The 17,400-nt window shown below is 49.2% G+C and overlaps 3 protein-coding genes across 3 annotated transcripts in view; 1 reads left to right on the plus strand and 2 right to left on the minus strand.

Moving 5' to 3' along the window:
* The first annotated feature begins 16 nt into the window (after positions 1-16).
* LOC131139715 (uncharacterized) lies at positions 17-16,693 on the plus strand. The gene is given in 21 exon segments (XM_078795829.1): positions 17-414; positions 610-729; positions 1,091-2,230; positions 2,736-2,740; positions 2,830-2,932; positions 3,187-3,726; positions 3,729-3,957; positions 3,959-4,148; positions 4,863-5,124; positions 5,346-6,234; positions 7,943-8,027; positions 8,378-8,536; positions 9,625-9,882; positions 9,943-10,006; positions 11,903-11,996; positions 12,141-12,219; positions 12,275-12,753; positions 12,798-12,970; positions 13,083-13,270; positions 14,632-14,902; positions 15,186-16,693. Coding segments are annotated over 21 exon segments (6,507 nt in total). The 5' UTR covers positions 17-320; the 3' UTR covers positions 16,271-16,693.
* Positions 6,868-10,844, minus strand: LOC131139748 (uncharacterized). Its single transcript, XM_058089624.2, has 2 exons — positions 10,380-10,844; positions 6,868-8,649 (listed from the first exon to the last, which is right to left on the minus strand). Exons 1-2 carry the CDS (start codon positions 10,573-10,575, stop codon positions 7,910-7,912), a joined length of 936 nt encoding a protein of 311 aa, XP_057945607.2. The 5' UTR covers positions 10,576-10,844; the 3' UTR covers positions 6,868-7,909.
* adamts7 (a disintegrin-like and metallopeptidase (reprolysin type) with thrombospondin type 1 motif, 7) overlaps positions 14,837-17,400 on the minus strand; it is a 33,512-nt gene continuing 30,948 nt past the window's right edge. The window contains exon 24 of the mRNA XM_058089711.2: positions 14,837-17,185. Within this exon, the coding sequence (XP_057945694.2) occupies positions 17,067-17,185 (119 nt within the window). The 3' untranslated portion in view covers positions 14,837-17,066. The remainder of the gene's footprint in view (positions 17,186-17,400) is intronic.

The raw sequence follows: 17,400 nt of genomic DNA on the forward strand, positions 1-17,400 counted from the left end.
TTTTTACGACAGGATAAACTAATCTCAGTCAATTTTGAAGCTTCTCGGTCTAGCTTAGCTTGCAAGCTGCTAACAAAGACGAAGGTTCTCAATGCCTACTGCGCATGCGTCTGTCGTCATTTAGCGCTACTGTTTTAGCAACGACGCGGTTTCAAAAAAGTTAGCAAGGCGGCGAGGTTGTTCCCACGCTGGTTCCCTACTTTGTTAGCTACTGCTAAGAATAACAATCGTCTAATCGTCACTGTGAAGCTTCTCGGGCTAGCTTAGCTTGTTAGCTGCTAACAAAGAGACGAGTAAGAGATCAAGTGTGTGAAAGAAGGATGGCGGAGTACGAGGAGGTGCTTCGTCCGACAAAAGAGGAGAACGAAGGAGAACGTCGACGACTGGACGCATTTGTCAGGAAGCAGCGAGCAGGTTTGCTTCATTATTACTCCGACGTGTTTACTAACTTGAGATTTGATGTCAGCACTCGGACTAGAGGTTGTCCGCCTGCAGGTCATAAAATGGCGGCTCCTCGTGAGGACCAGATCGCCTTGTTGAAAAAAAACTCTTCTTCATCTTCCATCATAATCATCATCAACATAATAGGAGGCTTTTTGTGTCCTGCAGATGTCAGAGCGGAGGATCTTCCCCCCGAATGGCCCCCCCACGTTAAAGAGGAAGGGGAGGAGCCAGGACCCCCCCACATGAAGGAGGAAGAAGAGCAGCCACAGCCTCTTTATATCAATAGTAAGGATTTTTTATTGATTGACAGATCACAATTCAACGTGCGGCATTTACTGATCCCCCCGATCCCCCGGGGGGGGGGGTTATGACATACATAGAAAAAGCTGAAGAAGGAAGCGAGGAAGAGGGATGTATTTCTCCATGCTTCTGACCTACAATGGAGGTAGAACGTCATATTCTGGTGGGTCAGGTCATCAGGTTTGTGTATTTGGGACGGTTCTGAACGCTGGCCGTGTGACTTCCTTATATGGGCGTGCCCTCCTCTCTCATGAAGGTTTCACATGTTAGCTCATGTTTATTTAGTGTAAGTCTGTGCAGCGCTATCGAGTGTGAACACGGGGCCTTCCGTTTCTGTCTGTTCAAGGGGGAGAGATGGAGTCCCAGCACCCCCACGTTAAAGAGGAAGAGGAGGAGCCCTGCCCCCCCCACATTAAAGAGGAAGAGGAGGAGCACAGCATCAGCCAGGAGGGGGAGGAGTTCCCAGTGATCGGTGTCATTGTGAAGGGTGAAGATGATGAAGACGACGGTGAAGGTGAGGAGAAGAGAGAGGCGGAGCCTCCAACAGAAGCTGATGGAGACCACTGTGGAGGATCACCAGCAGACAAGCTCTTAGCTCCACTATCAGATAGTGAGCACACGACGTCACACTCTCCTGACACTGATGATGATGATGATGAAGACTCTACAGCTGATATGACATGTCACCCTGACAACACACGCTTGAAATGCCACCACTGCGACAAGAGCTTCCTTCACCGCTGCAGTCTGAAGCGACACATGCGGAGCCACACGGGAGAGAAACCGTTTGCATGCTCAGATTGCGGTAAAAGATTCTCTCGGAATTCCGATTTGACAATCCACACGAGGACGCACACCGGAGAGCAGCCGTTTTCGTGTTCGGTGTGCGGTTTAGGATTCGTGCGAAGTCAGCATTTGAAGATCCACATGACGATACACACCGGAGAGAAACCGTTCACCTGTTCCATCTGTGGTGCCGGTTTCGTACGAAACGGAGATTTGACAACACACACGAGGAGACACACCGGAGAGAAACCGTTCTGCTGCACCATCTGTGGCGTAGGTTTTGTACGCAGTGACATTTTGAAGACACACATGAGGAGACACAATGGAGAGAAACCTTTCTCCTGTTCGGTGTGCGGCATGGGTTTCGTACGGAGTCACACTTTGAAAACACACATGAGACGGCACACCGGAGAGAAACCCTTCTCCTGTTCGGTGTGCGGTAAGAGTTTTGTGGAAGGCCAATATTTGAACAGACACATGAGAAAGCACACGGATGAGAACTTGTACTCCTGTTCAGTCTGCAAAAAAAGCTATTCGGAGCAGTCGGCGCTGGTCAGACACACGAGGATCCACACGGGGGAGAAGGTGTGGAGTTGCGGAGCGTGCCCGGAAAGGTTCTCTTACAAGTACCAGCTCAACAACCACACGTGTGGCGGCCAGAGCGGCGGTGGCCAGAGCGGCGGCGGCCAGAGCGGCGGCGGCGGATGAAGCCGCACCACTCCACGTACACCTGAAGAACCTAACGTCATCACCACGCGCTGTGTAATGCGGTCGCCATCTTGTGTGTCACATGATCTTGTTCATGGCTTCTCCCATTTCACTGCAATAAAGGTCGGTGACAGAGTGCTTGAACATCCCTTGTTTACATTGGGATCGATATTGGGATCGATAGTTGGATCTATCCGCCCACCACAAGGAGGCGGTAACGCGCTAGAAGGTACTAGCTGTGTTTTACCGGAAGTAATAAATAAGAGCGGTTCACAGACGGTGACGTCTTTGAGGTCGTGTTATTATCTCACTTCCGCCTTTCCAGTTTTGTCTTTAGTGTCGCCAAATACACATCGTTAATTCTTCCGGAAGTCGGGATAAGCCGGTGACGGTGTGAAGCTTCTCGGGCTAGCCTAGCTTGCTAGCGACTCACAGACGGTGACGATACCAACACAACGCGCATGCGTCAGTCATTTCGTACTACGGTCATGTTTCAGTAAAGGTTGCAACGAAACTATTGCAAAATGTCAGCAAGACGACGAGATTGTTACCTCCCCGCCATAATTTGACTTTATTAACTAGCCGGACTAGTTTAGCTTGCTAGCTGCTGCTAACACGAGACCCGGAAGTGAAAGACGCATCGCTGCTTTCGCCCACAAAAGAGGAGAACGATCGAAGAGGTCGACTTCAAGAGGTATCGGTGTTTGGAAGACAGAACCGGTCTGCTTCGTTCCTATTCTTACTAACTTTACATTTCATCATTTAACTCTTTGTTCAAATGTTCTCTACCTGAAGGTCATTTTAATGTCGGCTCCTCGTGACGATCAATATGACGATATTATCGTTAAAAACGCAACTGGGTGTTTTATTGTACACGCTGTTATCTTTACTCGGACATATTGTTCTTATCACACATCGTCAACGTCTTTGTCGTCATGTGACCTGCAGACGTCGGCCAAGATCTTCCCTCTGAACAGCTGGACTGGAGCTCCAGGATGGAACGGGAGGTGTCTCGGCCCCCCCACCTTAAGGAGGAAGAGGAGGAGCACAGCATCAGCCAGGAGGGAGAGCATCCGGAAGGACCGGAGGAGTTCCCAGCGATCGGTGTCATTGTGAAGAGTGAAGATGATGAAGACGACGGTGAAGGTGAGGAGAAGAGAGAGGCGGAGCCTCCAACAGAAGCTGATGGAGACCACTGTGGAGGATCACCAGCAGACAAGCTCTTAGCTCCACTATCAGATAGTGAGCACACGACGTCACACTCTCCTGACACTGATGATGATGATGATGATGAAGACTCTACAGCTGATATGACATGTCACCCTGACAACACACGCTTGAAATGCCACCACTGTGACAAGAGCTTCCTTCACCGCTGCAGTCTGAAGCGACACATGCAGGGTCACACGGGAGAGAAACCGTTCATGTGTTCATTTTGCGGTAAAAGATTCTCTCGGAATGCGAATTTGACAATCCACACGAGGACGCACAGCCGTTTTCGTGTTCGGTTTGCGGTTTAGGATTCGTGCGAAGTCAATATTTGAAGATCCACATGACGATCCACACTGGAGAGAAACCGTTCACCTGTTCCATCTGCGGTATGGGTTTTGTACGAAATGGAGATTTGACAACACACACGAGGAGACACACCGGAGAGAAACCGTTTTGCTGTTCATTCTGCAGTGTGGGTTTCGTATGGAGTGAAAATTTGAAAACACACGAGAAGACACACCGGGGAGAAACCTTTTTCCTGCTCGGTGTGTGGTAAACGCTTTGTGGAAAACCCGTATTTGAAAAAACACATGAGGAGACACACAGGAGAAAAACCATATTCCTGCTCCAGGTGCATTAGAAGCTTCTCTGACCGAACCACGTTTGTAAGACACACCAGATCTCACACCGGGCAGAAGGTGTTCAGTTGAACCTTCTCCTACAAGCACCAGCTCCACAGTCACGAGTGTGCTGCTGACCCATGAAGCCGCAGGACTTCACACATCATGACTTTGTCTGACAACGTCAAGGAGAATGTGTGACGTCATTGTTGCGAGGGTTCACCCTTTCACTACAATAAAAGTAAAAAAAAGGCGAAGTTGCTTTTATTTCAATTCATCCTTTGTGTTCAAGTTTCACTAAATGGCTGCTGTCAATTTCTAGTCTAGCCAAGGGTGTAATGACACCTCCACACCTGAGGGGGCAGGAATGCATCAGACTGTAATGTCTCTTGCCGGAAGTAATAAGAAAGGCAACGGAAGGGGTAGCGGACGATGTTGCATATTCGGCCCGCCTCTTACTTTTTACATTTTAACGTTTGTACTTTTTATGTCGGATAAAAAACTACACATTAATTATTCGTATCGGCATTAACGCTTCTCACTGAACTTTGACGCTTCTTGGGCTCGCTCAGCTTGCTCGCAGACTGCGCATGCGTCCGCCGACATTTTGGACCACGATTTCACCCCGCCGAAAGGATTGGAAAAAGTTCGGAAAACGACCAGATTGTCACCGTTTTTGCTCGTTTTCTTCTCCGCATCCCGCGTAAGGAAGGAAACAATCGTTCCTTCTTGTTTGGACACAACTTGCCTCATTGCCGCTTTGTAGGCTGGCAGGCTAGCTTAGCTTGCTAGCCGCTAACAAAAGACGCGGAAGTGGTCGACACGAAACCAAACGGGATCGGCTGTGAGTGGAAAGTGTCGTGTCGTGTGAAAATGTGTCAGGTCCAAATCCTGAGAGCGTTGGTGAATCAGCGACTAACTGCGGCTGTTGAAGAAATATTTGTAGTGTTGGAAAGAACCATAGCAGAGTACGAGGAGGAACTTTCTAGAACAAAAGAGGAGAACGAGCGACAACGTCAACTACTGGACGCCGTCTTCAGGAAGCACAGAGCAGGTTTGTTGACCTTTTACTCTCACGTGCTGTCGTGTGTACAGAGTACGCAGTAGTTGTACAGAGTACGCAGTAGTTGTACAGAGTAATTTAGTTTCACTTGTACAACCCGTAACTGATCAGGTCAAAGGTCGTTAAGTTTCTTTCATTTCAGTACATTTTGTCCACGTGACGTGGATGTTTGAAGGGCGTGGCTCAAAATGACTTTGTTCTTGTGCCCCCAGTCAGTGAAGATGATCTTCCCCCACGCCCCCCCCCCATCAAAGAGGAGGGCGAGGAGCCCCGGCCCCCCCACCTTAAAGAGGAAGAGGAGGACCCCAGCATCAGCCAGGAGGAGCAAGAAGCGCCGGAGGAGTTGTCGGTGATTGGCGTCGTCGTGAAGAGTGAGGATGATGAAGACGGCGGTGAAAGCCAGGAGAAGAGAGGGGCGGAGCCTCCCAGCAGCAGCTCGGCTCCGCAGCAGGTCAACACCCCCGCAGGTCCCCATAGCGACGCCGACGAGGCCGACCTGACGTGTCACGCCGACAGCGCCCCGCCCTTCACGTGTCCGGTTTGTGGCAAAGGATTCTCTCGGAACGCACATTTGGTAACGCACACGAGGACGCACACGGGAGAAAAACCTTTCATTTGCTCCGCGTGCGGCCAGAGGTTCTCTCAAAAGGGCAGCTTGAAGAAACACACAAGAAGGCACACTGGAGAGAAACCCTTTTCCTGCTCAGTCTGCAACACGAGTTTTAGCGACCGCTCGGCGTTGGTGAGGCACACGAGAAGGCACACTGGAGAGAAACCCTTTTCCTGCTCGGTTTGCAACGCTCATTTTAGTCACCGCTCGGCTTTGGTGACCCACACGAGGGCGCACACCGGAGAGAAACCGTTTTCCTGCCCTGTCTGCCAAACACGGTTTCGAGCTCGTTCGGGGTTGGTCCAGCACATGAGAACGCATACGGGAGAGAAACCTTTCGCCTGCTCGGTTTGCGAGCAACGATTCTCTCAAAAGGCGACGTTGAGAGAACACGCCAGATTGCACACCGGAGAGAAACCGTTTACGTGTTCAGTGTGCGACATGAGTTTTAGCTATCACTCGTCATTCGTGCAACACACGAAGACACACGAGTGATGCGTTTGGAGGAGTCGTTACCCGGGCAACCTTTCATCCTAATAAACAACGTTTCTGGCCACACCTGTTTTGGGATCTCTGTTGGGTTCCTTCCGTGGAGGAAGGCTGCAATCTGCACCGCTGCGTCTTTTTCCAGAATAGTTTGAAAACGATACGCCGTAACCTTTTCACCGACACTTTTTACAGCATCCCTAACCTTTTCACCGACACTTTTTACAGCCACTGATACATCCCTATATACGTATAAAGTATATACAATATATACTCATTGAAGGGAATAGCTGAAAGAGAAAGACAAACACACACATACATATATACACATACATGTATACATACATATACATATATACAGAAACATTCATATACACACACACGTATACATACATACATACATATACATATATACAGAAACATTCATATACACACACACGTATACATACATACACACATATACATACATATATACATATACACACACATATACATAAATGTATATACATACTATATATATATACGTACTATATATATGCATGTATACATATGTGTATATATGTATGTGTATATATACATATATAAATACATGTAAATATATGTATATGTATACATGCATGTATATATACACGTATGTGTATATATATCTGTGTGTGCATAGATATGTATGTGTGTATATATATATATATATATATATGTGTTCCAATGTTGGTATTCTTTCTGTGTTTTCCTGGTGGGCGCTGCCGTCACCCCAGGACCTTATGAGAGGCCTTTTATTGGGACCAGCCTCAGGCAGACCAGAAAGGTCTACACAGGAAGAAGATTTTTCCATCTCTTCACGTCAGCTCATGAAAAATGCCAGCAAAGACAAAGGCGGGGGACTGGGGTGTCCAACGTGCAGCCTGAGGGCCATTTGCAGCACACAGTTGTTTATTGTCTTTAACAGGAAATCCAAAAACGGCAGCAAAAATGAAAAAAATGAAAACGCAAGAATGAAGTCAGAAGCGGACGTCATCTGACAAAGCTTGATGCTTTCAGAAGAACAAGGTTGGAATCGTCTGGGAAGAAAAGGGAGAAATGTTGGGAGAATCAAAGACAGTCAAATATTACGGCAATAAGGTCAAGTCGGACCAGGATTGGGATGAAAACCGATATGAGAAAAGGTCGGTTGGGAAGAAGCCATCTTGGGATGGGAATAAAGTCAGAATAAGGAAGTCCGGATGAGGAGAGGAACGTTTAGTGACTCCCTGTCCAAGACGCTCCGGGCCCCGGTCTTCGGGGGCCCTCACCGTTACGAGTTTGGACACCCGTGGCGTTGCGCCGGCGTGTGCAGGGGGGGCCAGCGGTGAGCTGGTGGTTACGTAATGCGATGAAGATCCTGTGTAACATGTAAACATCACGTATGTGAACAGACGTGCACACGGACACCTGAGACACCCCTGCTCCAGCCTCGCCAGGGTGGGGGGGTACGCTGGAGCCTATCCCAGCTGACTTTGGGTGACCGGTGGCTGGCCAATGGCAGGGCACGTTAAAAAGCAGCATCACTGTTTCCGTACATTCGTAAACATAAACATATTCCATTTTCCTTTATTTCTTTGAGGAAGCCAACACGGACACGAGAGTTGGGCGCTACGACCTGAAAGGTTGGAGGTCACGCTGCAGTGGCGGCGGCGAGGGCGGCTAGCCGGTGTGTAACAGCATGTGTTTCATCAGAGTGTACCTTCTGGGGAACCTCCTACCGCAGAAGAGGCAGAGAAACGGTTTCTCTCCGGTGTGCCTCCTCATGTGCGTGGTCAACGTGCCCTTTTGAGAAAACCTATTGCCACAAACTGTGCAGCTGTATGGTTTCTCTCCCGTGTGGATCCTCATGTGAACCTTCAAGTCGTTGTTGACCACAAACTTCTTCCCGCACTGGGAGCACTGAAAGTGGCGGTCCGGCGTGTGGCGTTTCATGTGGCTCGTCAGATTGAACTTCTTATCGAAATGTTTGCCGCACTGAAAGCAGCGAAAGGGTTTCTTTTGGCCGGAACAAGCCACGCCGCAGTCTTCGCCGTCAGCGTCGGAGGACTGTGACGTCGTGTCGTCGCTATCCGATCCGTCGCTGTCGGCTTCTGTCCCCGTGCGTCGACTTGAGCTGCCCCCTGGAAGCTCCGCCTCCTTCTTCTCGACACGTTGACCTCTGCCTTCATCACCTTCACGCGCTCCCTGCACGAAGACAGCCGGGAGCTTGGCGGCGTCGGCGTCCTGAAGCCAGCCTCGCCGCTCTTCCTCCTGGCCGATGCTGGGACCTCCCTCTTCCTCTTTAATGTGGGGGGGCTGCGGCTCCTCCTTCTCCTCTTTAATGTGGGGGGGCTGCGGCTCCTCCTTCTCCTCTTTAATGTGGGGGGGCTGCGGCTCAATGGGAACATCTTCACTGGCGTCTGCAGGACATAACAACACAGAGACGGGAATGCGTTGCACACAAACTGAAGAACTAAATACTACAGAAATATGTATGTACAGTATGTCACAAAAGTGAGTACACCCTTCACATTTCTGCAAATATTTTATTATATCTTTTCATGGGACACCACTGAAGAAATGAAACTTTGCTACAATGTAAAGTAGTCAGTGTACAGCTTGTATAACAGTGTAAATTTACTGTCCCCTCAAAATAACTCAATACACAGACCTTAATGTCTAAACTGCAGGCAACTAAAGTGAATACACCCCTAAGTGAAAACGTCCAAATGGGGCCAAACGTGTCAATATTTTGTGTGGCCACCATTATTTTCCAGCACTGCCTTAACCCTCTTGGGCATGGAGTTCACCAGAGCTTCACAGGTTGCCACTGGAATCCTCTTCCACTCCTCCATGACGACATCACGGAGCTGGTGGATGTTAGAGACCTTGTGCTCCTTCACCTTCAGTTTGAGGATGCCCCACAGATGCTCAATAGGATTTAGGTCCGGAGACATGCTTGGCCAGTCCATCACATTCACCCTTAACTTCTTTAGCAAAGCAGTGGTTGTCTTGGAGGTGCGTTTGGGGGCGTTGTCATGTTGGAATACTGCCCTGCCGCCCAGTTTCCCAAGGGAGGGGATCATGCTCTGCTTCGGGATGTCACAGTACATGTTGGCATTCATGGTTCCCTCAATGAACTGTAGCTCCCCAGTGCCGGCAGCACTCATGCAGCCCATGCAGACCATGACACTCCCACCACCATGTTTGACTGTAGGTAAAACACACTCGTCTTTGTACTCCTCACCTGGTTTCCGCCACACACGCTTGACACCATCTGAACCAAATAAGCTCATCTTGGTCTCATCAGACCACGGGACATGGTTCCAATCCATGTCTTTAGTCTGCTTATCTTCAGCAAACTGTTTGCGGGCTTTCTTATGCATCATCTTCAGAAGAGGCTTCTTTCTGGGATGACAGCCATGCAGACCACGTATGGTCTGAGCACTGACAGGTTGACCACCCATCCCTTCAACCTCTGCAGCAATGCTGGCAGCACTCGGGCGTCTATTTTCCAAAGACAACCTCTGGATATGACGCTGGGCACGTGCACTCAACTTCTTTGGTCGACCATGGCGAGGCCTGTTCTGGTGGAACCTGTGATGTTAAACCGCTGTATGGTCTTGGCCACCGTGCTGCTGCTCAGTTTCAGAGTTGGCAATCTTCTTGTAGCCTAAGCCATCTTCGTGTAGCGCAGCAATTCTTTTTTTCAGATCCTCAGAGAGTTCTTTGCCATGAGGTGCCATGGTAAACTTCCAGTGACCAGTATGGGAGAGTGTGAGAGTGATAAAACCAAATTTAACACACATGCTCCCCATTCACACCTGAGACCTTGTAACGCTCATGGGTCACATGACACTGGGGAAACAAAATGGCTAATTGGGCCCAATTTGGACGTTTTCACTTAGGGGTGTATTCACTTTAGTTGCCTGCAGTTTAGACATTAAGGTCTGTGTATTGAGTTATTTTGAGGGGACAGTAAATTTACACTGTTATAAAAGCTGTACACTGACTACTTTACATTGTAGCAAAGTTTCATTTCTTCAGTGGTGTCCCATGAAAAGATATAATAAAATATTTGCAGAAATGTGAAGGGTGTACTCACTTTTGTGACATACTGTCTAAGTATGCAAGATCAAGTAGTACAAACCTGCTCTGTGCAACACAACTTCCTGCTTCCTGAAAACGGCGTCCAGTAGTTGACGTTGTCGCTCGTTCTCCTCTTTTGTTCTAGAAAGTTCCTCCTCGTACTCTGCTATGGTTCTTTCCAACACTACAAATATTTCTTCAACAGCCGCAGTTAGTCGCTGATTCACCAACGCTCTCAGCATTTGGACTTTACACATTTTCACACAATCGCGACACTTCCGCCTTCCGCGTCTCTGTTAGCAGCTAACGAGCTAAGCTAGCTGGAGGAGCCCCAAAGTGCGCCGAGAGGAGACTGTGATTAAACTGCGATGTTTCGTCTTTGTCGAATGAACACAGAAACGAATAATGGCGATCGCAACAATTGGATTTGACGTTCAAGGCGGCTGGATTCTTACCGACCCGTCGCCGTTGCTGCTTTGCGCCTTCCGTCCGGTACTCGACTCTTCTTCGTCTGCTCTGACGAGGCCGCGCATCGCTGCCCCCTGTCGGCGGCTTGGTGGTATCGCTTCTTTTGTGGCTGGAACTTGGGAAGCTTTTGGGATGTTTTTTGTTTTTAGTTCCCAACTTCGTCTTGTCCATTTCCGCTCATCGTCATTTCATCTGAGAAACGTTTATGGTCTGACTGCACAATATTGATATACGCAATATAATAGACAATATAAGACACAATATAATAGACAATATAAGACACAATATAATACACAATATAATAGACAATATAATACACAATATACACAGGGGGGCGTTTTCTCTTCGAATTGACCTGCTTTAGTCCTACTTTATTATGTTGGTACTGTACTGCCTATTACCCAAACTTGGCTCCATTTTACATAGTTTGAATACAATGGCCGCCACTCGTAGCAAGAACGCTATTTGGTAAAAATGCGGGTACGCTGCTAACAGTCAGCTTGGGGAGGCCATCTTGGCTGAAAAGCTCTTTTTGCAATATTTTCCAAATATTTCAGCATTTACATTTTCTATTTCTTGTAGTGTTATGACTTTATTACCAAATGTTCACATTCTTTTTGGAATGTGTATAACTATTTTGCAACCTAATTGTCCAAAAATTGCAACAGTATTTTTAAAAAGGTGTTGCTCGTATGCCTTCAAGTGAGACACGGCTGGAAGAATAAAGTCAAAATATGGAGAAAAAAATCCTCAATTGGAGAAAAATTGCATATTAATAAAAATAATATTGAACAGCATGAAGCTGAAATCTAAGACTTTGTTTTGAAGAGCTAATATGAGAAACAACAAAAACATTAGCTTGCCAAGAAAGGGACAACGCCAACAGAATAAAGTCAAAATATTCTGGGAATGAAGTCAGAATTGCCAGGAAAAACTAGAAAATTCAAACAAAAACGGAGCAATTTTACAGGAATAAACTCCATATATATATATATATATGGCATCAAAATATTTGGAAAAATACTACACAAAAAGCAGAGCTTCCCGGGGTGGGAGGCGTTTGACTTGCGGGAGGTCAGATGTCACATGCGAGCATGACTGGGGATGGCGGCCTAGCATCCTTCCACCTTCTGCCGTTGGCTCCTTTCGGCTTCTGCGGCGACTACGCAGCCCGAGCGGGTTTAGGCGCCTATGGGCCCGGGGGATCCAGGTCAGACCACGCTGGAAGAAACCACATTCAGGCAGACCTTTCCGTTTGGGGGAGGATGGCGTTTATTACACAGCAATGAATGAGCAAACATCCAGAGTGGCAGGGCACATAGGAGAACACTTTGATTCCTTTGTGGAACCTGAGGAACATGAGGAACATGAGGAACATGAGGAACCTGATGAACCTGAGGAACATGATGAACATGAGGAACCTGAGGAACATGGCGAGCGTTCTACTCGCTGTGTGTTCTCATGTGTCTCAGCATGGATGAATAAAAGCTAAAGCTGGAGTTGCAGACGGAGCAGGAGAAGGGTTTTTCCCCCGTGTGCGTTATTGTGTGTTCCTTCAAATTCACCTTCCGAGTGAAGCCTTTGCCGCAAACAGAGCACACGAAGGGTTTCTCTCCGGTGTGGGTTCTCGTGTGGCGGAACCACGAGGAATGGACGCTGAAACTCATGTCGCAGACGGAGCAGGTGAAAGGTTTCTCGCCCGTGTGCGTCCTCATGTGGTTCACCAACGTGGACTGGAACCTGAAGCTGGACTTGCAGACCGAACACGTGAAGGGCTTTTCCCCGGTGTGCGTCCTCGTGTGCGTCATCAAATTCATCTTTCGAGAGAAACCTTTACCGCAGACGGAGCACGTGAAGGCCTTCTCGCCCGTGTGCGTGATCATGTGTCTCATCATCGTGGAATGGAAACTGAACATCATGTTGCAGACCGAACAAGAGAAGGTTTTTGGTCCCGCGTGTCTTCTCGTGTGCTCCGTCCAATCTTCCCTTTGAGTGAACGTCTCGCCACAAGCCGAACATCGGAATGTGGCGTCTCCCGCGTGGTCTCCCGCGTGGTCCCTCGCGTGTCGCTTCAGAGCCGTCTTCCTGTCAAAGGCTGGCTCGCATTTCACGTCCGCCCGGTCCGTGTGACGCATCCCATCGGCTTCGGGGCCTCCCCGGTCGTCGCCATCAGATGGCGGCGAGGCGAGGTCGCCGTCTTCTGATCTTCTCGTCTCCTCGCTTGGACTGCAATCGACCTGCGACCGCCGAGCGTCCCCGTCGTCATCTTCGCTCTTCACAATCACACAAATCACAGGAAACGTGCCGATGTCCGCCTCCTCCTGGGTCCACGCTCCCTCCTCTTTGATGCTGGGGGGCTGGGCCCCCCCCCCCTCCGGCCTGGAGCTCCACTCCTGCCGCTCAGGGGGAACTCCTGCAGGACGCAAACACAAGCGCTTTGGAAAAGCACGGGACTCCACATCAGGATACACTTCAGAGGAAAAGGTTGTAGAATAAATAAATAAACGTTTCCGGCAAGGACACACGCGGATACGCTCGAAAGAATCCGCTACGCTCGAAGGCATCCGCTACGCTCGAAGGCATCCGCTACGCTCGAAGGCATCCGTATCTTCAGAAAGCACCTGTGCCTTGTGAAGACGCCTGTTAGCATCATGTCATCATATGGTCGTACAATGGCCACCTTCTCTCTGCAATAAACCTTTTTGAGTATTTTGACTTATTTCATTCATCACAATTGTTTTGGTCTTTTCAATTTTCCAAATGTTTCCCACTTCTGGTAATATCAGGACTTTATTCCAATCAACTAGAACTTTATGTGCAAAATGACATTATTTGGATTTTTTCCGTCATAGTTACACATTTAGGCCTCCCAAGGATGATGATGATGATGATGACATCCATCCATCCATCCTCATCCTCACTAGGGTGGCAAGCTATGCTGGAGCCTATCCCAGCCGCCTTTGGGCGAGAGGCTCTTAGGACAGAATCCGGTCAGGCATCCAAGATGAGAGACGAGGAGGAGAACAAACCTGCCGTCCGTGACTCCATCTGATGCTTCCTGAAAACGGCGTCCAGTAGTTGACGTTGTCGCTCGTTCTCCTCTTTTGTTCTAGAAAGTTCCTCCTCGTACTCTGCTATGGTTCTTTCCAACACTACAAATATTTCTTCAACAGCCCATGGACGGCATACAAACAACACTTAGCATGAGATGCTAACTTCCGCGTCTCTTTGTTAGCAACAAGCTAAGTTAGCTTGAGGAGGTCCAGGCGAGCTACAAAAACCCTACGATATTTACTTATTAGATAAATAAAGACAAACACGTGTTTCCTAAACGGCAAATGACAAACTTTACGATAACATTTAAGGTAGCTTGCCTCCGACAGCCGTCACTCGGTGGTTTCCGGAAGTGGTACGGCAACGCCACTAGGACAAAACAGTTTATGCGCTCTCATGTGGAATTTGAAGTGAGACGTCGGTGTATATATTTTTACGTACTGCATTACATTTAATAAGTACCCACAATCAATGGTAGGCATGAATATATGGGAATATTTACGACAAAAACGAACGAGGTGTCCCCCCCCCTCACCTACCAACCCGCTGAAATCGTATTTTCTTCACGGATGCTCGCAAAGCCGGAAAAGGAAGGCAACCGTCCAGCATGACGTCACTTCCCCCAACGACACTAGCATCGGAGCGTCGGGGCAGTTTAACCAACACTGTCGTTCGACACATTTCGTGGAGTCTGTTTCGTTGTTGTCGTTCATATAATACGCCGTGTATGTCACGTGACCGTAGAAACCCCGGAGTCGAATCGTGCGGGTTAACCCACTTCCTCCAGCTAGCCTTGCATGCTAGCTGCAAACAAAAGGGACGCGGAAGTTAGCAACAACAAAACAGCCAAGTGTCGGGATCGTGTGAAAATGTGTCAGGTCCAAATCCTGAGAGCGTTGGTGAATCAGCGACTAACTGCGGCTGTTGAAGAAATATTTGTAGTGTTGGAAAGAACCATAGCAGAGTACGAGGAGGAACTTTCTAGAACAAAAGAGGAGAACGAGCGACAACGTCAACTACTGGACGCCGTCTTCAGGCCACGATTGGAGTCGCAGGGAGCGGGTTTGTTGGCTTCGCAATAGTACAGCGGTGCCTCGGTTTTCGTCATTCATTTGACGAAAAACCAAGCAATGTTTCCCATAGGAAATGATATCAATCCAATTGATCCGTTCCAGACGGTAGAAAATAATAATAATAATAATAATAAAAATAATGGTTTGGCAGCGTCACGTGGTCTGGCATGCTTCCAGGCTGCAGTGGACGAAAACAGAGGCACAATTCCATAACGGCAGTTTGACTGACAGCTCCTAAGTATGACGTGTGTTGGTCCTCTTGTGTCCTCCAGACGTCGGTGAGGAAGATGTTCCCCCTGAGCGGCAGGAGCGCCAGCCCCCCCGCATTAAAGAGGAGAAGGAGGAGGCTGACCCGGGCAAATTTCCAGTCACTCGAGTGGTCGTGAAGAGCGAAGAGGGCGAAGTAGAAGCCCGGCGCTCAGCGCTGGATCACAGTCAAGGCGAGAAGACGGGAAGATCAGAAGCAGACAGCCTCTTGGCGCCACTATCAGATGGCGACGACGCCACGTCGCGCTCCCCTGACACCGACGACGAAGACTCGAAAGCGGGCATGGCGTCACGTCACGACAACAAACGCTTTAAATGCTCCCATTGCCACAAAGCCTTTGCCCACAGGAAGAACTTGCAAAGACACATGAGGTGTCACACGGGAGAGAAACTCATTTCCTGCTCCTTCTGCAGCGAAAGATTCGCACAGAGGGAACATTGGATAGCGCACACAAAAGTCCACGCCGGAGAGAAACCCTTTTCCTGTTCCGTGTGCGACATGACCTTTAGATTTCAGTCCACGTTTGTGAACCACATGAGAACGCACACCGGTGAGAAACCGTTCACCTGCTCCGTCTGCAGCATGAGCTTCAGCGTTCATTCGTCTCTGTTGAGACACATGAGGTCGCACACCGGAGAGAAACCCTTCGCATGCTCGTTTTGCGGTAAAAAATTCCCCAGGAAGATGAGTTTGAAGGAGCACACGAGAATACACACCGGAGAAAAACCCTTCTCCTGCTCCGTCTGCAAGGCCAGCTTCAGGTTTCAGTCCAAACTGGTGAACCACATGAGAACCCACACCGGCGAGAGACCGTTCTCCTGCTCGGTGTGCCAGAAAACCTTCACTCAAAAGGAGCATCTGAGGATCCACATGGTGACGCACAGCGGAGAAAAAGCCTTTTCCTGCGCCGTCTGCCGTCAGAGATTCTCGGCCAAGAGCAGTTTGGTCACGCACATGCGGACGCACACCGGCGAGAAACCATTCAGCTGCAACGCGTGCGACGAGAAGTTCTCCTACAAGTATCAGCTTTGCAAACACGCGTGTCCCGGCGGTGAAAGCAGCAGCGGTCAGACGCGCCTGACCTCTTAGACGCCGTTTTTATTTGGGTCTGCGTCTGGCGTGCACAAGTCACGTGACCGCGCCGTGCGCTCTTAAATAAAAGCACATCTGTCAAATGTGATGATCTTGGCGTCTTTTATGACCGCGCCTGACACGGCCCCCTAAGAAAGTGTAGACCGAAGTCTGACTTTCTGGTCCGGTTTGATGCCTCAAGAAACAAAACACAACGACTTAAATACGAGTAGAAATAATCAAAGTACTACAAAAGTCCCTCTGGTGATACCAGGCCAGAGACTGAAGGGACAAGGGGGGTCTGATCGTTAGTTCCATGCGTCCCAGTTTGGACTGCCAGCGAGGTCCCAAGCACCATGTTGAGATAGTTTGGTCCTGATGGGTTTCAGTCTTTCATTTCCAGATTAAAAATGAGTAACAATCCAGAAACAAATGTCTATTGTTCACGTCGTGTGGTGGGAATCTGTTTTGGGGGGGAGGGGTAGGACATGTTTGACCGAGGTCAGGCCTCGGGGAACTCTCACAAAATATTCATGGTGGCTTGTCCAGCTGTGGAAATATCGCGTTGTAGCGGGCCTTCGATGGGGGGCCTTTGTTGGGGGGCCTTTGTTGGGGGGCCTTCGATGGGAGACCTTTGTTGGAGGGCCTTCGATGGGGGGCCTTTGTTGGGGGGCCTTCGATGGGGGCCATCCAAGCCAAGACGTCCCTCAGACATTCTGCTTTCATCTACCAAGTGATTATTTACATCCCTACCCCGCCACACGGAGGATGGAGGTGGAGGTTCGGCTGACGTGATGGAATCAAGATGTCCGCCTCAGTGGCGGCTGCAGGTCCGGCAGCACTGTGCTCGGACGTTGGCCATCTGGCAACGGCCTAACCAGCGGAGGGTCTGACAGAAGCGAGATGACAGACGGTTGCCGAGACAAGCGTCTCCTGTGGGGGGGGGCACAAGTGAGAATGCTGGACTAAACATTTGAAGGTTCAATTCACATTTGAATGGGGGGGGGGGGGTTGTTTGTTTATATGTGGCCTGTGATTGGCTGGCCCCCCGTCCAGGGTGGACCCCGCCTCTCGGAGAAAAGAGCGTGGCTGTAGTGAGTGCATCGTGTCTGTGTGGAACATTCTCATGGGATTGCATGCTGCTTCCT

The sequence above is a fragment of the Doryrhamphus excisus genome, linkage group LG13 (genome assembly GCF_037039965.1).
Source record: "Doryrhamphus excisus strain RoL-2023G ecotype Guam linkage group LG13, RoL_Dexc_Guam_v1.1, whole genome shotgun sequence".
NCBI classification, from domain to species: domain Eukaryota; kingdom Metazoa; phylum Chordata; class Actinopteri; order Syngnathiformes; family Syngnathidae; genus Doryrhamphus; species Doryrhamphus excisus.

What these genes read in the sequence shown, in the direction of transcription:
- LOC131139748 (XM_058089624.2), bottom strand. Translation starts at nt 10,575, where the DNA reads ATGTGTAAAGTCCAAATGCTGAGAGCGTTGGTGAATCAGCGACTAACT. An exon ending in AGTTGTGTTGCACAGAGCAG is followed by an intron (nt 8,650 to 10,379) that starts GTTTGTACTACT and finishes TATGTCCTGCAG; the next exon opens with ACGCCAGTGAAGATGTTCCC.